The 24,401-nt window shown below is 42.3% G+C and overlaps 2 protein-coding genes across 2 annotated transcripts; one reads left to right on the plus strand and one right to left on the minus strand.

Moving 5' to 3' along the window:
- Positions 1-14,829: 14,829 nt before the first annotated feature.
- On the minus strand, positions 14,830-18,162 carry AGT (alanine:glyoxylate aminotransferase). The gene is made up of 5 exons (XM_087333856.1): positions 17,861-18,162; positions 16,739-17,023; positions 16,094-16,460; positions 15,716-15,926; positions 14,830-15,317 (listed from the first exon to the last, which is right to left on the minus strand). Exons 1-5 carry the CDS (start codon positions 18,063-18,065, stop codon positions 15,180-15,182), a joined length of 1,206 nt encoding a protein of 401 aa, XP_087189982.1. The 5' UTR covers positions 18,066-18,162; the 3' UTR covers positions 14,830-15,179.
- Positions 18,163-21,434: 3,272 nt separating this feature from the next.
- LOC147852541 (mavicyanin-like) lies at positions 21,435-23,200 on the plus strand. The gene is made up of 2 exons (XM_087333760.1): positions 21,435-21,741; positions 22,762-23,200. Exons 1-2 carry the CDS (start codon positions 21,537-21,539, stop codon positions 23,061-23,063), a joined length of 507 nt encoding a protein of 168 aa, XP_087189886.1. The 5' UTR covers positions 21,435-21,536; the 3' UTR covers positions 23,064-23,200.
- Positions 23,201-24,401: the final 1,201 nt, after the last annotated feature.

Here is a 24,401-nt window from a genome sequence, read left to right on the forward strand (position 1 = left end):
AATTTACGGCACCACACAGTCCGGAGCAAAACGGGATTGCAGAACGAATGAATCGGACAATCCAAGAAAGGATAGTTTCCATGCTCCAACACTCCGGACTGTCGGATGGCTTCTGGGCAGAGGCTCTACTCACGGCAGTACACATAATCAATATGTCGCCAAGTAGACCTCTAGGACTTCAAATTCCTCAGGAACTATGGATCGGCAGTAAGCCGAATTACGACAAGCTGAGGATCTTCGGATGCGAGGCGTACGCCCTTATTCCGAAAGATGATCGCCGAAAACTTGCACCTCGGTCCAGGAAATGCATTTTCCTTGGATATGGATCAGACGGCGAAATGGGATACCGACTCTGGGACCCCGAACGCAGACAAATCGTTCGAAGTTCAGACGTTGTGTTCAACGAGTCGGCTATGAATCCATCAATCGAAAAACCGATCGAAGTCCGAAGGGTAACATTTTCCGATGTGCCGACCCTTCAAGAAGGCCCCGCTCTCAACACACGGTCAGCTTCACGGGTAGCTGAACCTTACACTACCGACTCGGACAACCCCGACTCGGCACAGCAGAACAATCCGCTTTCGGACCATCCGACCACGATACCCGATGCGACCAGTCCAATCATACCTCGACGATCCGAGAGACTGTCGCAACCTCCGGAGAGGTACTCTCCTGGAATTTTCTTCACCGACGCCGGCGAACCGACGTCTTACGAAGAAGCATCGACATCTGTCGATTCAGCCACCTGGCATCTGGCGATGGAGTCGGAAATGCACTCCATTCGGGCAAACAAGACTTGGGATCTGGTCGAATTACCTAAGAATCGACGTGCTCTTCCTTGCAAGTGGGTTTATCGACTAAAAGAGACGTCTGATTCGACCACCCCAAAGTACAAGGCCAGATTAGTTGCGAAGGGCTTCCGACAAGAATATGGTGTCGACTTCGACGAGATTTTTTCACCAGTGGTGAAAATGACAACCCTTCGTTTTCTACTCGGCGTAGTGGCAGCCGACAACTTGGAGTTGATTCAGCTAGATGTCAAAACAGCATTCCTCCATGGTGATCTCGAGGAGGAAATTTATATGGAGCAGCCAAAAGGCTTCGTGGCAACTGGCCAAGAACATCTAGTCTGCCGACTCAGGAAGAGTCTATACGGCCTCAAACAGGCACCGCGACAATGGTACAAGAAGTTCGACGACTTCATCCAATCGATCGGCTTCTCAAAAAGCGATGAGGACCATTGTCTTTTTACCAACACAGCTCAAGATGGATCACCCATCTTCCTCATCATCTACGTGGACGACATGCTAATTTCTGGACGCCACGCGGGCGAACTTGCCGATCTCATTCGGCAACTGCGGTTGAAGTTTGCCATGAAGGACCTCGGTCCGGCACGACACATCCTTGGCATGAAGATTAGTCGGCATCGCGATAAACGACATCTTTTTTTTGTCTCAGACCGACTATATCGGACGTGTCTTGGAACGCTTCAACATGCAATCAGCCAAATCTGCTTCAACCCCGCTCCCCATGAATCTTCGGCTCTCTCAGCGAGACTGCCCGACATCCGGCCCGGAGGGGGAAGATATGAAGTCGGTACCGTATGCACCGGCAGTCGGCTCCCTTATGTACCTGATGGTCGCGACACGGCCTGATATTTCTCATGCCGTAGGAGTCGTTAGCAGATTTATGCACAATCCTGGCCGATCGCATTGGAACGCAGTCAAGCATGTGTTCAGATATCTGGCTGGCACAAAAGACCATGGCATTCTTTTCGGTCCGAACCGAACCTCAGGCGTAGTCGGTTACACCGACTCGGATTTCGCCGGCTGTATAGACAGTCGGAAATCAACAACCGGATACTGCTTCAAATTCGGCAATGGAGCAATCTCGTGGAAGTCGAAACTTCAGGAGTGCACAGCGACCTCAACGACCGAAGCAGAATATGTAGCTGCGTCCGACGCAGCAAAAGAAGCTTTGTGGCTCGGTCTGCTGGCGCACACGTTTCGACAAGTCGACCATGACTCGGCTCCAGTTGTCTACAGCGACAGTCAAGGTGTTGTTGCCTTGTCGAAAAATCCGGTTCACCACAACGCCTCCAAACATATCGACGTTCGATATCACTTCGTTCGGGACTGCGTCATTTCAGGGAAAATCGGTCTAGAGAAAATATCCACAACCGACAATGTCGCAGATGGAATGACCAAGTGTCTTTCGGCAGACCGTTTTCGGTCTCTTCGGCATCAGATGGGCGTAACGACAAACCAGTCCGGTTAGAGCCGGACACAGAGCAGGATGGTTCCCGACAACCGACATCAGTTCCTTAATGATCGGCTTCAACTGTTCCGACCCGACCAGTTCGGTCTTCTGCCTTCGGACCCTGCCGACTCGAACAAAGCTGATATGTCCGAGAACCTAAGTCTATACCTGTAATCTTAGATAACCCATGTATACGCCCATTACGGGGGAGTGTCGAATACAAGTGTATAATGGACGTATTCACACTATCCCTTTGTATAGCCCAAGTTTGGGGCATTTGTGTAATTAGCATAAAGGGTAGTTGCCCTAAGTCGGTCACTATATATAGTGACCTTGTAACCTTTTTGTAAGGTTGGGTGTTGTATTATTGCTTTGTGGAAGAGAAAGTCTTTTGTGTCTCTCTCTCTCTCTCTCTCTCTCTCTCTATGCAACGACCTACAATCTATCATACGCAGGTACTTCAAACACCAATCGAATGCTTCTTGATCTTCCGCATAGACGACCTCGTCTCCAACACTCTGGTTACATGTTTTCTCTCGGTAGCGCAGTTGTTGCGTGGAGCAGCAAAAAGCAGCCAATAGTGGCTCTGTCGAGCACTGAGGCTGAATATTGGGGCACTACCAATGCCACCTATGAAGCCATCTGGCTTCGGCGATTGCTGCGTGACCTCCGGATCGAGGTACCGACCCCGATCCTCATCGACTGTGACAACATGAGTAGCAGCATTCAGCTCGCCAAGAACCCCGTGTTCTGTGCTCGAACGAAGCACATAGAAGTCCACTATCACTTTGTGCGTGAGCGGGTTTTGAGCGGTGAAGTTGAACTTCGGTACGTTCAAACGGATTGGCAAGTTGCCGATATCTTCACCAAACCACTCGAATCGGACAAGTTGCAGCACATCACCGAAATGCTTGGTGTTCAGCATCTCGACATGCCCCACTTGAGGGGGAGAAAGGAAACGGAACGGATGGCACCGGACAAAGAGCCGGAGAGGAAGAAAGAACCAATAAAGGGGGAGACAAAGGGAAAAAGGAAGCCGAGTCGATGAAGGGAGTCGGCACATCCGAACAAGTTGGAGCAAGTGGCAACGGCGGCAGAGTCAAGAACGATAGAGAGGACCGGAAGAAGAAGGCCAAGACCTGGACATGGTCTGATGTGGTGAAGGGCCTAAAACCAGAAGACAAGTTGGAGAACACCGATTCGGACAAGAGCGGGAACAAATCGGAGACAGCCGATTCGCTTCAATAGTTGGATTCGAAGGAGCCGGATCAACAAAAGGCCAAGCGGACATGGACACAGCGGAAGTCGATGCCAACACGGAGGGACCAACAGGTCGATAAGTGCCGGAGTCACAGCAACGAGGGAGCTGAAATGGGCCTGTTGAGCAGACAAGCCGACCGAGGAGGTTGAGGTGCGTAGAACCAGAAGGATCGCGGAAAATAGGACCGAACCGGACGAGGAGTGCAAGCAAGGTGGAGCGACGCCAAAAGGAGCCAGGTAGAAGAACCAGATGCCACTGACACTAACACCACGATCCATGTGATACATGTTGCAGAGTAAAAATGCCAAGGCATCATCCATATGTTTTATTAGAACCATTACCAATTCCAAGCAAGCCGTGGCAATCCATTGCTCTAGATTTCATCATAGATCTTCCAGTGTCTAAGGGATTCAATGCGATTTTAACAATAGTAGATCGATATACGAAGATGACTCATTTCCTGCCATGCACTAAGGAAATCTCCAGTGAAGAAACCACTGAAATTGTCATGCGTGAAGTATGTCGACATCATGGCCTTCCTGATAATATCATCAGCGACCGTGGACCCTAGTTCATCTTGAAATTCTAGAAGCACCTTTTTAAAATGCTCAAGGTCACTTGTAACCTCTCCTCCGGCTACCACTTGCAAACCGACGACCAAGCAGAACGAACAAATCAAACGTTGGAGCAGTATCTTCGGTGCTTTCTAAGCTATCATCAGGATGACTGGGCGGATATTCTCCACATTGCCAAATTTGCCGATAATAACTCTGTCCACTCATCGACTAAAGTTACGTCATTTTATGCTTATACGGGTTGTCACCCCCAGTGGTGTGTATTTGAAACCCCAGAGTTACCCACAAATCCTTGCGTAGAGGATCGTTTGGAGCGGTTACGCAAGACACAAGCAGATTTATCTACTCATCTATAGCAAGCTCAACAAATACACAAGTTTTACGCGGATCATCATCGGCTTCCATCCAGTTTTAACATTGGAGATCGGGTATGGCTACTACAACGACACATCAAGACTACTCGCCCATGCGAGAAGTTGGATTATCGGCAATTAGGTCCTTTCCGTATTATCGGAAAAATTAATTATGTCGCTTTTCGTCTCGATCTACCCCTGCAACTTCGCATACATCCAATGTCTCATAGTTCTCTCCTCGAACCCTATCAAGACAACACCATCCCAGGACGTATTCCACAACCTCCACCCCCGATCGAACTTGAAGATGGACCTGAGTACGAGGTTGCCGCCATCCTCGATTCCAAGATTGTTCACAACAAGCTCTACTATTTAGTCGATTGGCTAGGATATAGTCCCAACGAGTGTACTTGGGAACCAATAGAGAATGTGACCAATGCTCGTGCTCTTCTTGAAGACTTCCATCATCAATATCTAGATAAACCAGGTCCTCAATCCAAAACGACTCATGACACTCGTCGTTTTAAAGGGGGGATAATGCCATGATATGGCAAGACTCGAACCCATGACCTTATGTTACATAGGTCAAGCTCTTGACCATTACACTATCTATTGTAATACATAAAATATTATTTTTATTTAAGTTTTACTATAGAAAATTAATGTATATTCCAGATTTCTCTGGAACATTCTAGAAGCTTCAGGATTACTCATGAGAACACTATAAAAGGAGGCACAAGGCATTATTTCGAACCAAATTGGTTCAACGCCAGTCTTAAGCCTCCCAGCCATCCTTGTATACTCTTCTCACATAATATATCGTTGTCATCATCATCATTCTCTCTCTCTCTCTCTCTCTCTCTCTCTCCCTCTCTCTCTCTCTCTCTCTCTCTCCTTCTCTCGAGTGTTCTACACCCTCTATTCCACTTAGTACTAATATTCCTCTCTTAGTACTAATTTCTTCTCTATCTCAGTACTATTCCTGACAGCTACACGAAAGCTCCAACTCCGACAGGAGTTGAATAACATGCATAAGAGGGATATGCTGATCACCATCTATACCTTGAAGATCAAAGGGTTGTGCGACACCCTCGGATCGATCAATGTCATCATCGATGATGAAGAAATGGTGCAAATATGCCTCGGCGGATTGGCACCTCGATTCGGCATGATTAGATCGGTCATTCTCACAAGGGAGAATCCACCTTCCTTTTTCGACGTTCAATCAAGATTCAATACTATTGGTGGAGGAAAATCATGCCCGACAAAGGAGCAATGCACCCGATGGTCAGATGCTTTACTCCCAGTCGGATGATAGAAGAGGATTCGACTCGGGAGAGGGCAACAGAGTCAACCGACCCGAGAAAGCAACGCCTACCAATGGCAAGATGGTAGGAGCAATCCTAGAGAGTTTGGTGGAAGGGGGGTCCATCCTACTAGACCGAACCATCGCAATAACCCGATCAAATGCGGGTGCTATGGAAAACTCGGCCACTATGAAGAGGAGTGCCGAAAGAAGCAACGAGAATTGGCTTCGATTAGTCAACAACTCACTAACTATGCTTCGAATTCGGACTATGACGATCGTGACGGAATGTTCATGATGAGGCACAAAGCACATTCAATGTCGACACAAGGTGAGACAAGCACCTCTCCTTCGGATAATGTATGGTTTGTCGACTCGGGTGCGCATCCAATCATATGATGATGTCCCACAAAGATTGGTTCCAAGAATTACGAAAGCCTTATCGGCTCGACTATGCTGAAACCAGAGATGATACAACTCACTTGATTCGGCATGTCAGAAATGTCCCATTCGGGAAAGAAGCAAAGTGCAATGAACTAGATGGAAAGCGAACTGTTAACGCTTGTCATATAAACAATCATCAAGGCTATAGACAAGTTTATTGGAGAGGAAATCACTCTATTCCTTGAGTTCTACGGATAGAGATGGCTAGCAAAGGGGCAACTTGGGTACATATGGTATCGCAGATCAATCGGGTCTACACATTTGATGTTTGAGCGAAGGTAATGGAATTGCAGGATAAATTCCATAAAGACTAGGCCGTGTCCAGTCAAGCATTGCTTGAAGAATATATGCTAGACGACCAGACTCGGATGTCAAAGAATTGCTTTCTCAAATGGATCAAGAAAGTAGATAAAGGACTCTCACTCTCATAGTTACTGAGGGACTTCAAGAAGAGATATAATGAGCTCTCAGTAAGAGACCAAGAACTATTGCATTCAGAAAATGTAGAATTATTCATCTGAATGGCAAATAAATCCCTCTAGAAAGATCACACCATTCTTCTACAGGATTGGACAAGTATGACAAATTTAGTGCCTAACTAGGTGAACAAAGGCTACCAAAGAATATCCAAAACAAGAATCAGGAACCCGAACGGATGTTGGCAAAGGAAAAGAGCGAGAGTAAGAGATCAATGACTGAGAAAGGGAATGAAGGATATACAAATCAAGTCGGCAAATCTTGAGAAGGGTGAAAGAAAGGCTAAATATGTCTGCCAGTGCATACGGTGCAATAGCACAAAGCCCCTTAAAAGGGATTTTCAAAGTCACAAGGAGGTATTGGAAAGAAATATTATCTTCTACCAAAATGGGAGTATCCACTCCTCTAGGACCCCAAAACCCCTAAAATCCAACTTCAACAAACGTGGGATGAAGAAATGGATGGAGGATGTAGAGTCGAAGAATGTTCAAGCGATGTACTTTTCAACTACCTCCGAATTGAAGGTTGTTGATCACCATATCAGATCAAGAGTCTGGGGAAAGATAATCAAGTCGGCTAATGACTAACGGAAGATAGACAACAAGATAAGGAGTAGTACTCTAGAATGACGCAGTAGATTCACTAACATTGATCGCCAAGATAGCAAGGGTGAACGCCCATGAGTTCTGAGTCGAAGAAAAAAGAAGAAGAATTGAAAAGAGGGTCTGTCAAGAAGACCCAAGAACAAATGAGACAAGAAATGGAATGAGTTGTTGCGGAGGTGATGAAGGAAGACAAAGAGAAGCAGAAGGTCGCCCCATCATTCAAACTTGCCTCCAACATCAAAACATCCACCAACCTAAAAAGAAGTGCTAGAATCCAGGATTCTCAATAGCAAAATCGAGTTGTCACTTTGAGAAGTCTTGGGGATCACAATGAAAGATAGAGTATGTATTGCATCGATAGATGGCGCAACTATAGTAGAAGATTTTAAAGAAAGAAATTCCAAAAAACTGAAAAAAGATTTATCAGGTAAGTATGATTAATTCAAAAGGAAAGTTAGTGCATATATTTTAATAATATAGTTTTAAAGATGCAATAGGAGAGTTGGAGTTTTTTATCAAAGAGCATTAGGATGAAGACCTTCTTGAAGAGGGCTAGAATGAAGTGGTGTGAAATTGCCCACAACTGTGCAAGCTCAAAGGGGGCGGATGTCTTAGATTCACGATATGTAAACAATGTTAAAAAGCTGGAAAAAGACTTCTACCACCTAGAATTAGACAAGGAGCGCATTGATTTTATGGTTTATGAATCGTGGTCCGGAAACCCTCAAGTCGTGACAGAAAGAGAAGTTGGGATCAATACTTTCATAGTTTCAATTATGATGAGGAATATGATAGGTTTAATGAGAGTCATGAACAAGAGAGGAAGTTAGGAAGAGACAAAGATTTTACATCTAATCGTGATGATGGTGATTGTGATGATAATAATGGTACACGTGTTTTAGGGTTATATTTTGATGCTGATTGTGATAAGGGAGAATGTACTATTGATTGTGAGGGTGAGTGTGATGATAAGGGTGAGGGTTATGATGATAAAAAACTATGTACTTTCTGTGGATATGGTTATGACAAGGTTAAGGGTAACGATGAGGGGGAGGGTGAGAGTGAGACTAGAGATGATGATGATAAGGAATTGTGTGTTTTAGGTTGCCTTGGGTTACTTCATAATAGATTCTATAAGGGTTTCACTAAATCAAATGGTGATATTTGTTGAGCGGACAAGCTCAATCAGATCCGGATCCGCTAAACAAGCTAGAGCCAGAACAGAGAACCGGATCAGTGTCCGGATAGTATCCGAAACCAAGAGCTGGATCGGATTGGAACCAGTAGGCTGTTAGAGGCTTGCAAATCTAGCCTAGTACATAGGCATACTTTTAGGAGTCAGTGTCAGTTGCTCGTATGAGCATTGAAGTACTTATCAATCCTTTTAAGGACCTGTATACAAGTGCTCACTTAGCACATTATATGTATAGAGTGTTGTCATTTTTTAATTGAGATATTGTTCTACTCTCTATCTCTGTCTCTCCTGCTCTATGTCTCTGTGATTCAAGCTTCCATTAAACCTTGTCTCTGTTTTCTACTGCTATCCGGATAAACCGCTTTGTTATAGCTTCCGCATATTGACTTTTACATGGTATCAAAATGCGAGGGTTGAGACGGTTCACGAGCAAATAGAAGGGGAAGAAGAAGATGCCAGAATACGTCCTCGGCAGAGACGAGTCGGATCAAAGCGAATCCGGCTCCGAAAAAAACAGTGACGGCCCTTCGGAAAAGAAGTTTGTGTCAGCCAAGAGGACCGCGAAATCAAAGAATCAGGAATTGCGTCGATCCACCTGCTAGAAAAACCCCGTGAAGAGGTACGGTTACAATGAGTATATGACGCATCATTGTGCGTACATGGTGAAGGTGGCAGTCGTGCGTGAGCTAGAGAGCTACGCAAAAGTAGCTAAGGACCCGAATTGGTAGAACGCCATGGAGGAAGAGATGCAGGCGCTCACGAAGAATGAGACGTGGAACTTGGTGGAAGTAATGAAAGTAGTGAATCCAATCGGTTGCCGGTGGGTATACAAGGTTAAATACAACACCAAAGGCTCCGTCAATCGGTACAAGGCCCGGTTAGTGGCAAAGGGCTACATGCAACAGCACGGCATCGAGATGTTTTCACTGGTCGCAAAGATGGCGATCGTTCGTGTCTTGCTTGTAGAGGAAGTAGCAAAGATGACGATCGTCCGTTTCATTGGATTTGCATATACACCTTAAAGGGCCATCATATTCCTTAGTATTTGTAAAACCTTGGTTGCAAAAACAAAACAAAACAAAATACAAGATTGGAGTAAAGGTATCATGAACTGATTACAATCGAAGGCGTTCAACATCTTCTCTAACAAAGTTGCAAAGCAGAAGGACTCATCTACCTAAAATAGCAAGAAAGAAGGGGAGAGTGTAACACGTGGTGAATATTCATCTAATTGGGAGGAGAATGCATCCTACATGGTTTGTGAGAAGGAAGGAGAAGTCATTGAAGAAGAAAACATTACCACCTTGAAGGAAAAAGGATAAGAAAATTTCCAACAATATCCAAAGAGAAGAACATCAAAAGGATGTAAGTGTGTTAAGAAAGAATTAAAGTTGATGGATCAAAGCTCAAAGCAATTCAAAAGATAATAACTCCAATAAATCTCAAGGCTTCAGAGGTATTTGTGCATAATGTTTGCTTGCTTGAAATGTTTATTCATAGTTGACACTCATGGTCCTACTTATGTTCCAAGAGAGGATGGTGACCTAGCAATTCTAATGCCCTCTTTTTATTTGTTTTCACAAGAAAGAAGATCGTGATGGTGATTGTCAATGTGTGTATGGGTAGGTGGGTGTCCCTAGAAGTATGAGGTTTTCTTCCACTACTTAACGAGGTTTTTTACTCACAGAATAATTTGATATGTTTTCTTTGTATATATGCTCCTTTCTCTATAGCCTACAGTAAGGCAAAAGACCATTTTACTTTTCCCTTTACTTTGTTTCACCCAACAAGCAAGGAAGACGGCTAAATGTGAAGTTCAATTTTGTTCAAAAGAAAAGATAGTTGCAAATATGTCGGACACTAAGACACTCAAGAGTGGAGGCCAACACGAGGATTCGAGCATCAAAACAATCAAAGAGGTAAGAAACTCAAATGGATAAAGATAAAAACATTTTTCAAAAAAGTCAGAAAGTAGAAAAAAATGCACGTCGTGCATAAACTTTGTGTATATGGGGCCATTGTGTTCATGGTCCATTTTAGTGGAAAACCCTTGGCGTGAGGGCACAATTGAAGAGTAGTGTGAGAAAAGGAGGTAGGCACTCTCAAGCATATATGATGTGTTCCACCCGTAATCTTATGTGATCCATGGACTTCCTATGTTGTAATTTTTTTATGACCATAGTGACCCGAGAGGTCGTGAAAAGTGTCCTCCATGGTAGGTCAAGGTGTAGAAGGCATAAGAATGGTGGCTGGTTTGGAACTTGTGGTAAAGACTCTCTATATATGTGTGCCAAAGTGTAAGGATCCTCGATGGGTTGTTAAGGGTCTTGGTTCCCGTAGTTTGTTCCATGCAATGGCGCAATCGCTACTCATGAGCATATACTAGTCATGACCATATAGTAGACTTAAAAGGAAGAAATATAGTAGACTTAAAAAAGAAGAAATAGGAGAGAGCATTGTACTCATATAGAAAATAAAGTGTGGACAAAATGGGGGACAAAATTTTATTAATATCTCTCTCTCTCTCTCTCTCTCTCTCTACAGTTCCAATGTTTCGGTCAACTTATACAGCAAAAGGCAGTGAGGGTCGTGTCTTTTGTCAGGCTGCTGTATGGGCGGCGGCGGCGGCGACAGCCACCAGGCCGGCCACCGTGAGGAGGAGGAGGAGCTGGGAAAGCGGAAGCCGATTTGAGGCGGCAGAGGAGGCCGTGAGGGGAGCAGGGGCGGGGCTGAACGCCGCAATGCTTCCGATGGCATCAGCTGTAGCAGAAGGCAGGGAGGTGGAAGTAGTCACAGCTACACTCTTTGAAGGAGGAGGAGGAGGAGGAGGAGGAGGAGCGGAGACTGCGTAGGATCCGTTAACGACCACGTATGCGTCGATATGGTGGGAGGTGGATGGAGTGGAGTAGGATCTCGCAATTGCGGTGGTGGTCGGAAGAGATGGCGGGGCAGCACTAGAAGAATCTGGGGAAGGTGGGTCCAGCAGGTCGGCGGAGGGAGCCAAGGGCAGCGGAGCGGAGGCAGGGGAAACGGAGCTGCTGCTGCTACTAGGGGTAGTGGGAGTAATGGGGGAGGAGGAGGCGGAGGAGGAAGAGGCAAGGAGGAGGCGGTCTATGCCATGGCACGTGACGATGTGGGAGAGCGAAGGCGGGCAAATGTCGGGGTGGATGATGTGAGCGCCTTCGATCAGGAAATTGGCAGCAGCAGCAGCGGAGGAAGAAGAAGAAGAAGAAGAAGAAGAGGCGCTGTCGATGCGGAGGCGGTAGGCGTCGCCGAGGAGGGTGGGGAGGAGGGTGGCTTTGGGGAGAGTCAAGAGATTGGCGAAGGTGAAGTTGGTGGTGAGCATGTGGAAGCGGGCGAGGGAGCGGAGCTGGGAGGTAGGCATGGCGGAGAGGAGGGGAATGGCGGAGGAGGTGGAGGTGGAGGTGGTGGGTTGGAGGAAGAGGACGGCGTCGGTGGGGAGGAGGAGGGTGAGGCGAGGGCGGGTGAGGGGGCGGAGGTAATGCGGTAGGAGGAGGGAGGCGGCGAGGTAGGTGTTACTACTACGCCCACGCCCAGCCGTTTGCAGCGCCTGTGCCACCTGTGCCACCACCGCCTCAGAGAGCGGCGCCGGCGCCGGCGTGAGTGGGGGTGGGGGTGCCTTGGATACAGAAGCCGCGAGGTTAAGGCTAAGGCCAAGGTTGAAGAAGAAGAAGACGACAACTACGAAGAATGGGAGGGGAGTGCGAGCTGGGGCCATATCTTCCTACTCTGCTTTCTTTCTTCTTGTGTGAGGTGTGTTATGGTGGTGGTGGTGGTGGTGGTGGTGGTGGTAGCTACCTATTGCACTGAGAGTGATAGTGGGTGCTCTTTTCCTTTTAAAGAATTGTCCGCCCGCCCGCTCCATTTGTCCATCCAAAGAAGAAGAAGAAGAAGAAGAAGTGACGTGACTGTCCATATGTCCATATGTGTGGTAACCGGTATGTATGATCTCTCTCTCTCTCTCTCTCTCTCTCTCTCTCTCTCTCTCTCTCTCTCTCGTTCTTTTGTGGGGTTACTTGTGTCCGTTCGCATGAAACACCATTTAATTTAATGAGCGCATGCATGCATGCATACTCATCATCCATCGTAGCATAGCATTGCACTTGGCATGTGTTTCGGTTGTTGCCGCACCTCTCTCTCTCTCTCTCTCTCTCTCCCATGTCCATCCACTTCACACACACACATTCATTCATTCTTCCACACACACCCCCTCCCCAGCACTCCATGCGAACACACGAGCATCCCCACACATTTCTCTTAGGTACTCTCTCGAGTCCCTCCCTTTTGGCTATCACCTAAATTTTACGTCAAGCCTTTCCACAAAACACAGATCGTTGCTAAACTACCTTTGGGGAGCCTCAATAAAACAAAGGCAATGCACAAATATATAAAGGGTATTGGTAGACACAATAAATATAGAGGGATTTGGCAAGGACATGGATTGGAAGCAAACTAGCTAATCCCCAACACGTACAATCTCATATGTTTGCAAGACAAAAGACATACCACAGCTACCATTTGGCAAGCGGCCCTAGGACAACAATTCCAACATATACTTTCGAAGTTCGAACCTCAGAAGATTACAATGTCCACTTGATCAACATCCATTCTCACCCACTTGAGATTATTTTTTCATTGTTTTCCAACACACACATATGTCTACGTCAAATGCATGTGTTTACTCTTCAAACACCCTTCCGATGTGTTTTCTTGCAAAGATCATACATACGGCTAAAAGACTTCCATGCATTCATCATATAAACTTCAAAAATAAGCATGTGTGCTTTTTCTTTGTTCAAATCCTCTTCAAAAACACACTCTCTTATTGTTTCTGAAATGGATACATATTGACCAAAATATATGTAACTCGTTGCTTATCAAGTTTCTGCATTTGGCAGTGGATGTAAAGATTGTTAACTTGTGTTTGACAATGAATAGCATCATTAAAAAGTTAAAAAAAATCTTAATACTCTCCCCTCATTAAGTGGTTGAAACTTTACCCCCTTGGGGCCATAACAAAGGGTGTCATACTTTGGTTTACTCAAATTACTTACTCAAATTACTTACTGTGATTATAAAAGAAAACAAATGTTGCAAAATGGATGCACTCCACATAGTCACCACAAAGTGCTATCTCAGATCAATTTTAATGTCCGAAGTGCTATCTGAGATCAATTTTAATGTCCACATCTTGGAAGAACTATTTCGTCTTTGATGTAGGAAGTTCTTAAGATGTCCCTAAATGAGCGTACTAGATGAAATGTTGAGACGTCCATTGTCATAATGTTCCGCAAACAAATACAATGAGTTAAAGTCTCCTTATGAAGGAGAGAATAATGAAACTTCGAAGTCTATGTACATTCAAAACATTACAAGCTTCTACTCATCAAAAGCATCCAAACTATTGAAGATCTTGGATCATTGTAGTGCCCAAGGAATTGTGTTAAGTGAATTAGGTGCATGCATTATTCAATGGCATTATTGAAGATTCGATCATTGTGGTGTCCAACAAAATAATATTGTGGAGCAAACATGGGGTGTGGAAATATGTAATGCAAACGAGCACGTTTGTGCACGTGCGCACACATGCACCACCAAACACTTTTCCAATCTATTCAAACTAGACGTGAGTCTCCTTGTACTACTCTTAAACAATACCACCCCTGAGATGGACAACTATTTAGATGATCCAAGTTACTAAAAACTATTTTAGCATATAAGCAAGGATGTGCATTTCAAAGAAAACTATCGGGTTGGCGTAAATCAAGATATTTATAAGAATTTGTTTACCCCTAAAGGAACATGCCTTCTTGTGGAGGTATTAATCTTGGAATATTACCTGAGGTGGAGGTAGTGGAGTGTGACCTTGGAAACCTCAATTGCAAATGCACCATGAAAAAGCATGCTACATTTGCCATTGACTTGTTCCCATGCAATTTTCTTCTATAACTAAAGATCACTTGCAACCAAGGTTTCTCAGCCGTAGCTTTTGATTACTTGAATATGATTGCTCCATGGCTGGTTTGGATGAGCCACAACCAAGCCCATCCATGGTAACCCACTATTTTCAATAGCCAAAGCATTACAGATCAAACTAATAGTAACCAAAAGAATACAAGATTAAGGAGAATAAAGAATTAAGGGAGGTTTTCCTAATTATCCCACCCTAAACACATTATAAATAGTTATAGGTCTGATTGATGAAGTTATGCCTTTTCATGCTCTCAATGACACAAGCTATTGATGGCCATCGCATACTACACAACTAAGGTAGATAACTACTGAGATTAAGATATGGAATTTGATATAAATGATCATCTTTTTGCATATAGAAGCATTTTAGTTTCTAGCTTTTTATTTTTCAATCATTCAAATTAAGAGACATACAATTAAACGCATTGTTTGGCTTTGGATTGACATGAATGCTTGTGCAAGACTATACAAGATGCATCTTACTAGAAAGCTACCTATTTCTTTGGATAATATGAACATAGCAAAATACAAGCAAAGTTCTTTGCATGATTTCTCAGGTAGACTTTGTAAAGGCAGATATGATATGTCGTTTGGTTTTTTTTTTTTAACTTTGAAGCCCAACAAACCCAATAATCTCTTCTCAAAAAGGAAGAGACAGACAGAGCAAGATTTCATCTTGGCAAGCCATTACACAATGCCAATTGGAATGCCTATATCCTTGATGTGATCAAAGGAGTGGAGCGCATGAGGTATGCTGACGCTGCAGCCACACCACTGCCTAGCTCCACTGGATATCCCACATCCCTCAACACCATCTCAACACCGGCCAAAGCCCCCAATAGTTGAAGCTGCACAATGCAGATTAAGTCATTATATGTAAGTTCAAACACCATACTTTCATGTTTCATGCATAGAAAGATACTATGTTACTCAACCTCATACATACATACATACATACATACATACATACATACATATATATGTGTGTGTGTGTTTGTCTGATGTTATATAACTTCATACATGGATGAATCTTTTGTTACATTCGTCAGACCATACATGTATGTGTATGCATCTTAATTATCGCCTTACGTCTCCATGTATGCATACACAGCTTATGTTACATCCGTAAGGTCATGCATATCTCATTGTTTGCAACTTCATATGCATAAGTGCGTGGTTCTTATTTTATACATAGGTAGCTTCATACATGTCCATTCTTGACAATACACATGACCACATGTCTTACCTCATTCAAGTGCCCGAGATGACCAATGCGGAATACTTTCCCAGCAACCTTATTGAGCCCAAGTCCCAAACTCAAGTTGTATTTCTTCCATGCCTGCCTAACAACTTGGCTGCTGTCAATGTGGGATGGCACTACAACAGCAGTCACAGTATCACTGAACCATTCTGGCTTTTGAGTACAATTCTTTAAACCCCATGCATCGACCGCGAGCCTACAAAGGCATATAGTTCAAAAGTGAGAAACATTTATAGGCTCTATAGTAGTTCAAGGTATGCATCTCACATATATGAGCGTGCATATATAGGTACTATTTAGGCAACAAAATTGGAGGTGACAATCTATCTCAACCACAACAATGAAAGCATATACATTATTTACCTTGTGGCATGGCCATAACGGCTATGCCTAGCGATAACATTATCCAATCCCTCTTCGAAGATCATGTCCAGTGAAGCGCGAAGGCCATAAAGAAGCTGAGAAGAGGGGGTATAAGGCCAGTAAGTCCCCATCTTGTAGAAACGTAAATAGTCATTCCAATCGAAGAAAACGCGTAATGACTTAGCAGTTTTGGAAGCTTCCAAAGCCTTAGGGCCTGCACACACAATGCCGAGCCCCGTCGGCAGGGAAAGGGCCTTCTGAGACCCGGTTAAGGCAACATCGACACCCCATTCATCCATTCGGAAATCCAAAGCTCCAATCGATGATACTCCGTCAACAAGGAAGAGAGCAGGGTGTTTGCATGCATCTGGCCAAAATATTATGTTGTTACATATAGGTCTTGGAAATATGCACACACAAAAAAGTATATAACATACAAACAGAAGCTATGACAACATATAAACTCGAGATACATCAACGAAAAATTAGCAGGTGAATAACATGCAAACCAATAGTTATCTGTACATGTACACCCATGCTATATCTACAACTATTTACTGGACAAATAACATGTAAAACCTAAGCACATGTAAACCCAAGCTACATCTACAAAAATTCACCAGACAAGACGAGATAAGAACGCGCCTAAAATGGTGCGTATTCCAGCGAGGTCATTGGTGACGCCAGTGGCGGTTTCATTGTGCACTGCACACACCGCTTTGATTTTATGGCCAGTGTCAGCTTGAAGCTTCTGGCGAAGCACACCGAGATCGATGCCATATCCCCACTCAATATCCACGACATCCACATCGAAATTCAGGCGTTGCATCTGATCTACCCATAGAAGACTAAACTGTCCGAGTCTGAAGGTCAGAATCTTGTCTCCCGGAGACAACGTGTTGGTTAGAGCACTCTCCCATGCACCAGTTCCTGCATAGAGTAGAGCGGAACACCCATAAACACACAAATCATTGCTTAACAATTATATTCTTAAATAGTGACTTCAACATGTTCATTGTAGTAGAAGTATTAGCTAAAACCAAAAAGCCCTAACCATTACGATAAGCATGAAGGATAGGGAATTCAGCATGCTGGTGATCATAAATATGGTACGATAAAATGAATCTGACCATTTTGAGTGCAACATGTTCATTTCCATGGGCATGATAAACTCAAAGTGAACATGGGCAAAAGTTAGTTTTGATAACAAGCCTCATGGATGTAACAAGTGTGATACTCATAGAAGTGAAACCAATATGATCATTTATCATGAATTACATATATGTGAAACCAAAACCTATCCATGAAGATGGAGAACGTGACAAGACTAGGCATGATAAATCATAAAATCAAATCCTATCCTTTATGATGAGCATGACAAATCCTGATTGTTTATGACAAGCTTCGGGAACGTAACAAAGTGTAAGATACGACCTAAACATTCTCATTACCATGAACGTGATTTAGAAAAACCTAAACCCTTACCATCACAGAAAACTACTTTTGATGCAAGGATTCATGCACCTAATACACAGAAAATGAAATAAGCATGGTCATTACGACATGATGAATGAATATGGTAACAACAAAGCCCTGAAAATGATGATGAGCATGACAAACGTTCTGATGATCAAGTCTCATGTATCTAACAAGACCTAAGACCACACATAAGAATGGCAGTGAAGAAACAATAATCCTAACACAAGACCAGCTGATCATGGGATGAAGGAAACGGTGAGAGCAAAACTGAGAAAAGCCATGGATTACCTGTGGTGGGGAATATGAAGGAGGTGGCAGTAGTGGTCTTGAAGATACGCTTAACGTCTTCTAAGACGGATTTAGAGAGGGTGGGCATGGCAGGGGAGCGATAATCTTCATTGTTTCTGTTCATAGCTCGAAGAACTTGTTCCGGGACATTGACAGGGCCAGGGACAAACAGTTGGTTTCTACCGGGTCCTGGATAGTACTCCATAGCTACGGAGGTCTCGCTGCTTACTCTGTTTCTTCTTGCTCTGTTTCTTCTTGCTCTGTTCCCCACGTGGGTCTCTCTTGGAGAAGAAGAGCAGAGCTCCGATTCTTCTATATAGCCAATGGCCTAAACCCAAATAGCCAGGAAGGCCAAGCCATATCCACACGTGCGAGCGCCACGTGTCGGGCGCTGATTGGCGCCACTCGAATGTGTGGTTATAGACCATTCTCTTTCCCATCTCCACAAACCTTTTATCCTTCCTTCTCTCTCTCCCCCTCCCCTCTCTCTCTCTCTTTCTCTCTCTATCTCTCTCTATCTATCCATTGGAGCTCTCTCTCTCTCTCTCTCTCTCTCTCTCTCTCTCTCTATCTATTGGAGCTCTCTTCCTCTCCCTCTCTCTCTATCCATTGGAGCTCTCTCTCTCTCACTCTTTCTCTCTTGTGGATTTGGGTGTGCGTGTGTGTGCACTCTGGCTCAAGCTCTGGCTCTGGCTTTGGCTTTGGCTCTGGCTATGAGGTGTTGCGCTATGCTCTGGCTACTATGGTGTTACTACCTCCTCCTGCTCAATTCTATCTCGTCTTTTCGTCGGGGTAATAGCATGCGTCCCACTTGCCTAACACAACTTGAAGTGTCTCGTGTCAAGCTTACCATTTGTATTGTCCCCCCCCACACCCCCTCCGGTCCCATCCCTCCCTTCCCCTCCACTTTTCTAGTTGCCCTATCCCTTTTTCCTCGACCAGCTGCCCTCTCCTTCCCCACACATACGAGCATATTCGCCTCTGGTCTCTCAAGCTCAAGCACATCTCCACATACCTTTTATCTCCTCAAGCTTCTGGTGGTCCCACTAAAAAAAAAAGGTTGTATCGTTCTCTCCTTTCTCCTCTCTTAGAGATATACTTCCACCAGCATGGCACAAGCAATTTCAATTTTGGCCTCAAGTTTTGTATTTATATATGTATTATATATTCCTAACACTTTGTTGTTACACCCACAATAGTCTACAATGTTTGGCCTTACGTAAAAGGTTCATGGTAAGAAATTGGATCTCCAACATGCAAGTGAACACTTAGTTGCCTCATTCAGAACATTAACTAACTACTCTTGGACTCTAGTCTTCCCTTTGATTAAATGGCACGATGCAAACACTTAATTTGAAAAACAACCTAATGGAGGTCTATAAATAGGACCCCTTGGCCCTCATTTGGATATGTAGAGTGACTCATCACTCTTGACTCTATCCTTTGGTAGCCTTGCCTTTCTTTCTTTCTTAATGTTCAAAATGTACGCGTGTTCATTTCTAGATTTTGTTTTTTAATGTTATTGAAATTGTGTTGATGTGTCCCTATGGCGTCCATATGGCTCCATGAAGGAAAACAAGCTAATCACTTGCTTGACAACATAATAGATTTGAGTTGGAGGGGTTGTGTGGAATTTATTGAGCTCAACCCCACACCTCATGAGTGAACACCACACTCCTTTGTGCATGTGTAAGCTAAATTCCACCCACGTAATAAATGGATAGAAGATACCTTTTACTGAATTGGAGATACCATTAAAATTTGTTTGATATTATCATCATTCTTTAAGATATCCCTCATTTGGTCATTGGTTCAAATGTGTTGGGTTCAAGACAAGATTCCATCTTTAATTTTTATAGAGAGCATACATCTCCTCATGCATAGTATGAACCATACGTAACATACGTGCATTCGCGAAAGAAAAACATTCGCGAAAGAAAAACACCCTCAAAGAATGATAAATATCATACTTTTGGATTAACTATTTATTATGAGGTAGATAAGCCTAAAAATGAAAAAAAAAACAAAAAAAACATTAAAAAAATGGGAAAAAAACAAAAAAAAAAACACAAGAATGTTTGGATAACATTCGCATTCGTTTTCCAACGTAGGAAAACGAATGTTATACTAGACGAACACGAATTTTACGTACTATGTGAACCTCATGCATGGCTTCAACCCAGTGAGTAGGAATTGGCAATGGTTGGGTTTCAGCTTTACCGGTTTGGCCTTGTCCAACTGGTTGATCCATGCATATTAAACCTTAACCAGTTTGACCCAAAACGGTTCGGTTCGGCTTGAGCATCCCAAACGGAGCTCAAATGGTTAAGAAAGTTGAAGCATGAATCGAGCCAAACCAAATAGTCAAACCTCCAACAGTTTAAAAATGGTTTAACGGCTTGGTTCAGGCTTGAGCTGATTCGTACTAGTGAGGGTCTCAAGCCACTTCTATGAAGCTTTACAACTTGGCGATGGTTGCTAAGTTCACTATGAACTCATAGTGTTGCATAATGTATATTTTAGACAAAAAGTAGATGACCAAATTCTTCGATTGAGTTGAGTGACATTTTTTATTGCTTGCCTGTTGTAGGACTTTCTTTGCTAGAGTTGTTTTTACATGATCAGCACACCGAACTCAATATATAGTTACAAGTTTGAGTTTGTGAAGTTGTTGGATTGGCATTCTATGACCTTTCCATCATAGATATAACAATCTTGTCATGCATACGCATCTCTCACCTTTCCTTTGTTGTAGTGAGTGGAATTGAGTAGACCACATGAATTGAGTCAAGCAAGCCATGCCAAATACATATGTCGTTGAGTGACCAAAGTGCTTTGTTTATGCTTCCTTGATCAAGGGAACCACCTCAGAAGCCATCAACTATGTTGTTGAACGTGTTCTTCAAATTTGTTGTCACACGAACCTTCATTTGTTTGTTGGAAAAGTTGTTCATTTGGTAACATTGATTGAGTTTCATGTATGTCCATCCATGTTGCATGTGGGAAGCTTTCCCTATCATGCTACATTGAACTATGTCTCACCAAACAAGTAGATCATCACTTTTATCGGTGTTGCACCAAGCAAACAAACCGAGAGACATGAGATACCACTAAACTAACTAAATTGGTTCAATTGAGAAACAAGGGGACTAAATGGATGGAACAATATGAATATATCAAGAAGATGAAATCATTAAAGAGATTTAATTATTCGACAAACTTGTGGTCTTACCTTGATGTAGAAAAATGAAATTCTTGGGCCTTGCCAAGATGCAAGAATAGTTTATTATGCAATACTTTTGTAGCATTTGAAACATTGTAGTGGTGATCCACTTCCAAAGAGAAATTAAGAATCAAATGGTGATGATATAATATTAGTCAATCTATTGGAATGATTGAAGACAATCTCGTGTGGACATAAAAGTTCACTTTCTTGATATTCTTTTCTTTCTTCCTTTAAACAAAAAGTTTCTTGCACAACCGTTTTAACATCACCTTTAAAGTAAACATTATATGCTAAAGTTACAACATTGTGCAAAACAACTTAGAATTAATAGCATAAATTTAGAAACCTTGCTTGTACTTTAAAATCCACAACACGACATTGCTTGCAATCGCATTCATCTATTGTGTTTACTCTTAGTTGTGTTTTGGATCTTTTCCTATTAGCCTTGCAATGCATAACTTTAACCACAAATCCTCCATTATGCAAATGAATTTCCTTTCCTTCTTCTTTCTTACATTCATTCTTCTAGTATCTTTGCACACATGCAAGTGTATAGTTGCTACAACATGGGATGTTGGTGATTCACATGGGTGGACAACTATGGATTATACACAATGGACCAGTGGGAAGGATTTTAAGCAGGGTGATACACTTTGTAAGTCTTAGTTAAATATGATACATTTGTTTGTTCATCTATCAAATACTTATTTATTTTATGCTGATGTGATGATCAACTATGTTGTTGGAATGTGAGAATTCATTATTATTGGGTGCTAATGCAAAGATTGTGTCATGTAATGGAAGTAGCAACTTACGAAATTTTCATATTGGGCGTCATGTTTATGAGTCCTATTATGTAAGTGTCCACTACATAAATTTTGGAGTAGATTTGTCTAATTCATTCTCTCGAGCCTCATGAATTAGGTACAAAATTTTAGATGTTTGCATATGGCCAAATTCGAAACCATTAGAAACACATGATCATGTGTTCGCCAAATGGAACTAATGGAATCTTGATTGTTGACATCTATCTACATATCAACCTATATGTTCATCCACCTATCTATGTGTATGCATTTTTATGTGCTTGTGAACCAAAAGCCATTACATGTGAATTGTATATATTTTGGAAGGATGCTTTAATCCCTCTCAAATTAGTGGATCACTACAACATCTTCATTTAGTGTCTTGTGAAGCAATTTAAACTTGAGTTCAAATTAGGCATAAGACAATCTACATTTGATTTAGATGTTGTAAATAGACCCAAAACACTATTGGAAGACAACACCAATCACCATAAGTGACCATTTTCTAATGAGCATAATTGGTAACCATGGAGTTTTATATATACATTTAATTTAGATGTTGTAAATAGAAAAAAACTATTGGGAGATAACATCAATTGCCATTAATGAGCATCCTAGATAACAAAGGAAACTTATATTTGAAGCTTTTTAACTTATTATTTCATTTTAGCAAAAGGTTTATCTTGGAAATTCATGTGTGTCTATGCCATATGTATTAGTAGGTGACAAATTGAGAAACATGTGAGATTTTGATTGAAAGGTATGAAGACCTTGGGCATTAAGTGACAATATATATAACTAAGGGTGTAGATTTGTATATTGATAGCATTGGCTATTGTTATATAACCAATGTGAACTCATGGTGGCAGATTTCTCATACGTGCAGGGCGCCCATGATGTGGTCGAGGTTAGTGAGACAGATTTTCATGCATGTGGAGGAAAGAGTCCAATACAACGATGGATTGATGGCAACACAAGTGTGACCCTAGGAAAAGAGGGCACTCAATTCTATTTCATTTGTAGCTTTGAGGGTCATTGCCCTCCCATGCAACTCTCCATCACAATAGTCCCAATAAATAACTCCTTGTCTTGCTCCACTTCTGTATCTCATCGCTTCTTATTCCTACCCATTTTCATGGCCCTCTTGCTAAGCAATCATGGCCCCTCTTAATAGTCGATGAACTAAAACTTTTTAATCATTAATCTTTTGCAATATATGTTATTGCATTCCCTACATGGAGGCTGTACATTATTGTTTTAAGAGCCCATATGGAATAAATATTCTCATGAGGGAAGGCACATTAAAATATTTTGTTAAGAAGAATATGTCTTTTTCAAACTAATATTTCTAAAGGAAGGTGAATGATGTGCTTGTTTTATTGCTCTTTTGTAACCTTGCTTTTTCTAAAGTGAGACTAAACTGGTGTCATATTATTTAGGGAAAAGTATTATTTAGGGAAAAGTACCAGGATACCCCTGGAAGTTCCAAATTTACCAAACTACCCCTATGTCCAAAAAATTACACTTTATAAAGTTTTCTTCCATCTTTGGTAAATAGGGCGTGTAGATTTGAGTGTATAATTACTTTATGAAGTGTAATTTTTTGGACATAGGGGTAGTTTGGTAGATTTGGAACTTCCAGGGGCATTATGGTAAATAGACGAACTTCTAGGGGTATCTTGGTACTTTTCCCTATTATTTACTTTACTTTTAATTGAATCAATACCAATCAATGTGCATTCATAATTTACAAATGTATAGGCAAAATACAGCCAATGCATCAAATTGTGTTGTGTACGTAAAGTATTACTTTATGGCTTACTTATCCCATATGACCAACTTCACACCTACATATAGTACGACAATGTCTTATTTACTACATTAAACTTATGGCTATCAAGAACTTCTTGATAGTTACCTATGGACAAAGTGGGCTCAAATGCAATGTCTTGATGTTCTGAGTTCAAGGGCTGACATTGTTTTGGAGCCCAATTAATCAAATAGAGATCTAGAATGGATCAAGCAAAATTAAACTAATAGACGATTTAGATCTTGAGGTAGAGAGGTTTGACATGTAAAGAACACTTCAAGTCGTGTCCAATGTGAGGAAGGGTTGTGTTTACCTCATCAGGAATTGCGGGATTTAGCCTCAAGGTGAAACTCAATTAACATTTCATAAAAATATTGTAAATTTGATTTGATAATAATCACATATATGACCACCTTAATTCTTTACAGCTATTAATTTGATATGAAGAGCCATTTAAATTATTTGTCAAATAATGAAAAATAAAAAACAATCAATAATTGATATAAAACAACATCTCAGCCATATATGACCATTCCATACGCATATTAAATACCAATATGTCTAGGTAGGCAACAAGTATATTCTAGGGAGCCAAAATCATTGTATACACATGGAGAATGCCAAGGCATTAAGGAAAACCAATACTTTTTCAATATAACATTTTTTTAATAGGAAATGAAACAATCAAATGGTTAAAAG

This window comes from Azolla caroliniana, unplaced genomic scaffold (assembly GCF_043228905.1).
Source record: "Azolla caroliniana isolate FFs.n. ecotype wild unplaced genomic scaffold, voAzoCaro1.0.p SCAF_18, whole genome shotgun sequence".
In the NCBI taxonomy this organism is placed as follows: domain Eukaryota; kingdom Viridiplantae; phylum Streptophyta; class Polypodiopsida; order Salviniales; family Salviniaceae; genus Azolla; species Azolla caroliniana.